We start from the raw sequence: 2186 nt of genomic DNA on the forward strand, positions 1-2186 counted from the left end.
TCCGGCCACCCCTCCCCCCCCCCGCTCCCCCCCCACCCCCCGCACCTTGTTGGCGACGTCCCCGAAGGTGAGGTTGGTGAGGGTCATGCCAGCATATCGGCGGAGGGCGAGGTTGAGCGGGTCCCGTGTCGTCTTGTGCATCTCGTAGTCTACCTGCAGCAAGTCCGCTACGGCCTGCAGCCCACCTGCGGGGACGCGGGCACGGGCGCGGCTGCGGTCAGGCGGGGGAGCCCTGCCCACTGCGGTGCACCCCGAACCACCCACCTGCCTTCCTCCTGGCCTCAGATGCTCTCTGCTCCCTCCCACCCCACACCTGCCCTGCCCGGGCCCCCTCCCCAGCCGGGTTCCCAGGGCTGCTTGCCAGCTCCCGGGCCTTTGCACGGCTGTTCTCTCTGCCTGGAACGCTCTCCCCTGCTATTTGCCCAGGTTCCTGGCTCTACTCCCAGCTCGAGTCACTTTCTCAGGGAAGCCCCCCAACATCCCACACGAGAATTCCCTCCAGACTATTAGACCGCGAGCCACGGAGGGCAGGGTGCGGATGGCCTGTGCTCAGGAGATACTGTGGGGGGAAGTGATTCCGGGGAATGGTCGGTATGGAGAGAAGGGAAAGAAGGAGCAAGGCAGGCGTGAGAGGCCCCATATCGGTCGTCTCCCCATCGCAAAGATGATGGGGGTGATGCCAGCGTCCCTGGGGCAGGAAGTGAGCAGCACACGTCTAAAAAGTCCCCGATTAACCTGCCATAGGTTCACAGCAGCCGAAAGGTGGACATGACCCAAATGTCCATCTGTGGACATGGATGGAGGGGTGGACACTGTGTCCGTCCATAGGGCAACATTCCTCAGCCGCGAAAAGGCGGGCACTCTGACACCTGCTACCCCATGGGCGGACCCCAAAAACATTATGCTCAAGGTTCTTTATGTGAAATAAGCCAGACCCAGAAGGACGGACCCCACTCCCAGGAGGCCCCCAGAGGCGTCCCGTCCACACAGAGAGGAGCTGGTGGGAGCCAGGGCTGGGGCAGGGGGTCGGAGTCCGTGCTTCCTGGGAACAGCGTCTCCGTGTGGGGAGATGGAACGTTCTGGAGACAGAGGGTGGGGTGGCTGCAGGGCGAGGTGAGCGTGCTTCACGCCGCGGGGCTGTGCGCCTGGAGACGGTTACGGTGGTGAGTCTTATGTATACTCTACCACAGTCTGATTTCTTTCTAACTCGGTCGTACACCCAACGTGGGGCCTGAACTCACGACCCTCAGGTAAGAGCCACACTCCACTGACTGAGGCAGACGGGCACCCCTAAAAACTTTAATACATAATTATAAGTTATTTCAGGGGACACTTCCAAGGCCTTTCACGCTTCTGAACGTGGAAACCCCAGTGCTGGAAACCCACAGGAAGGATCTGAACGAGAACAGACAGAAAGTGCTGTGAACTCCACCGCGGGTGGGACCAGCCGGCTAGGGGGGCCTGGCGGACACCAGCAACACACAAGTGTTTTGCCCTGGGGACCCCTGTATCCTCCGAGCATTTCTGAGAACCCCCAAGGAGACCCTGTTCTAGACCTGCTGGAAATGAAAGTGAAGCCTTTTAAACCCCAGAACGTAAGGTCGTCAGAGTAGGAGCGTCGGGAAAATGCTCGAGAGAAGACTGGGGTGGGACAGGCAAATCACATCTCTTGTGTCCTTGTTAAAAGAACGTGACCTTGGGGACCTCTTAGAAGGAGCCCCTGGGTCACACTTTGAGAACGAGTTTCATATGAAATTATACGTGTTCATGGTGCGGGCGTTCAGGGTCAGAAGGGGATACAGCCCAAACGGAAACCCTCCGCTCCGACCTCGCGCCGGCTGGCGGGAAGCACGGCCCGGGCCGTCTATCCTCCTGTGTTTAGCCTGCATTCTGGGGCACGTGTGTGCAGCCAGACTGTGCGGGGAGCAGCCCGAGCCACCTCCCCCTCTTCCGCCTACGACAGGAGAACTTCAGAGGGACGCAAGAGGCCGCAGCCGGCGACCAGCTCCCGGCGACTGCACACCCGCGGTTTCCGGATTCAGGGCTTTATCTGGGTTTCTTGCTTCCTTGTTTTCATGTGCTTCCTTTGTAAATCCAGCCAGAGGGTAAATTCCTAGCTGGGGGGCTGGGGGGGCATCGAAAGTGTGCACACTCGTAAAGTACCGGCTGGAGCCAATGCCCCTCCA

At 60.1% G+C, this 2186-nt stretch overlaps 1 protein-coding gene across 2 annotated transcripts in view; it reads right to left on the minus strand.

The window, feature by feature from the left end:
• Nucleotides 1-2186, minus strand: part of APC2 (APC regulator of WNT signaling pathway 2) — a 17624-nt gene that overhangs the window by 9038 nt on the left and 6400 nt on the right. For both annotated transcript variants that reach the window (XM_040629669.1, XM_040629668.1), the window contains exon 9: nt 46-185. In XM_040629669.1, the coding sequence (XP_040485603.1) occupies nt 46-185 (140 nt within the window). The remainder of the gene's footprint in view (nt 1-45; nt 186-2186) is intronic.

This window comes from Ursus maritimus, unplaced genomic scaffold (genome assembly GCF_017311325.1).
Source record: "Ursus maritimus isolate PB19 unplaced genomic scaffold, ASM1731132v1 scaffold_14, whole genome shotgun sequence".
Lineage (NCBI taxonomy): Eukaryota > Metazoa > Chordata > Mammalia > Carnivora > Ursidae > Ursus > Ursus maritimus.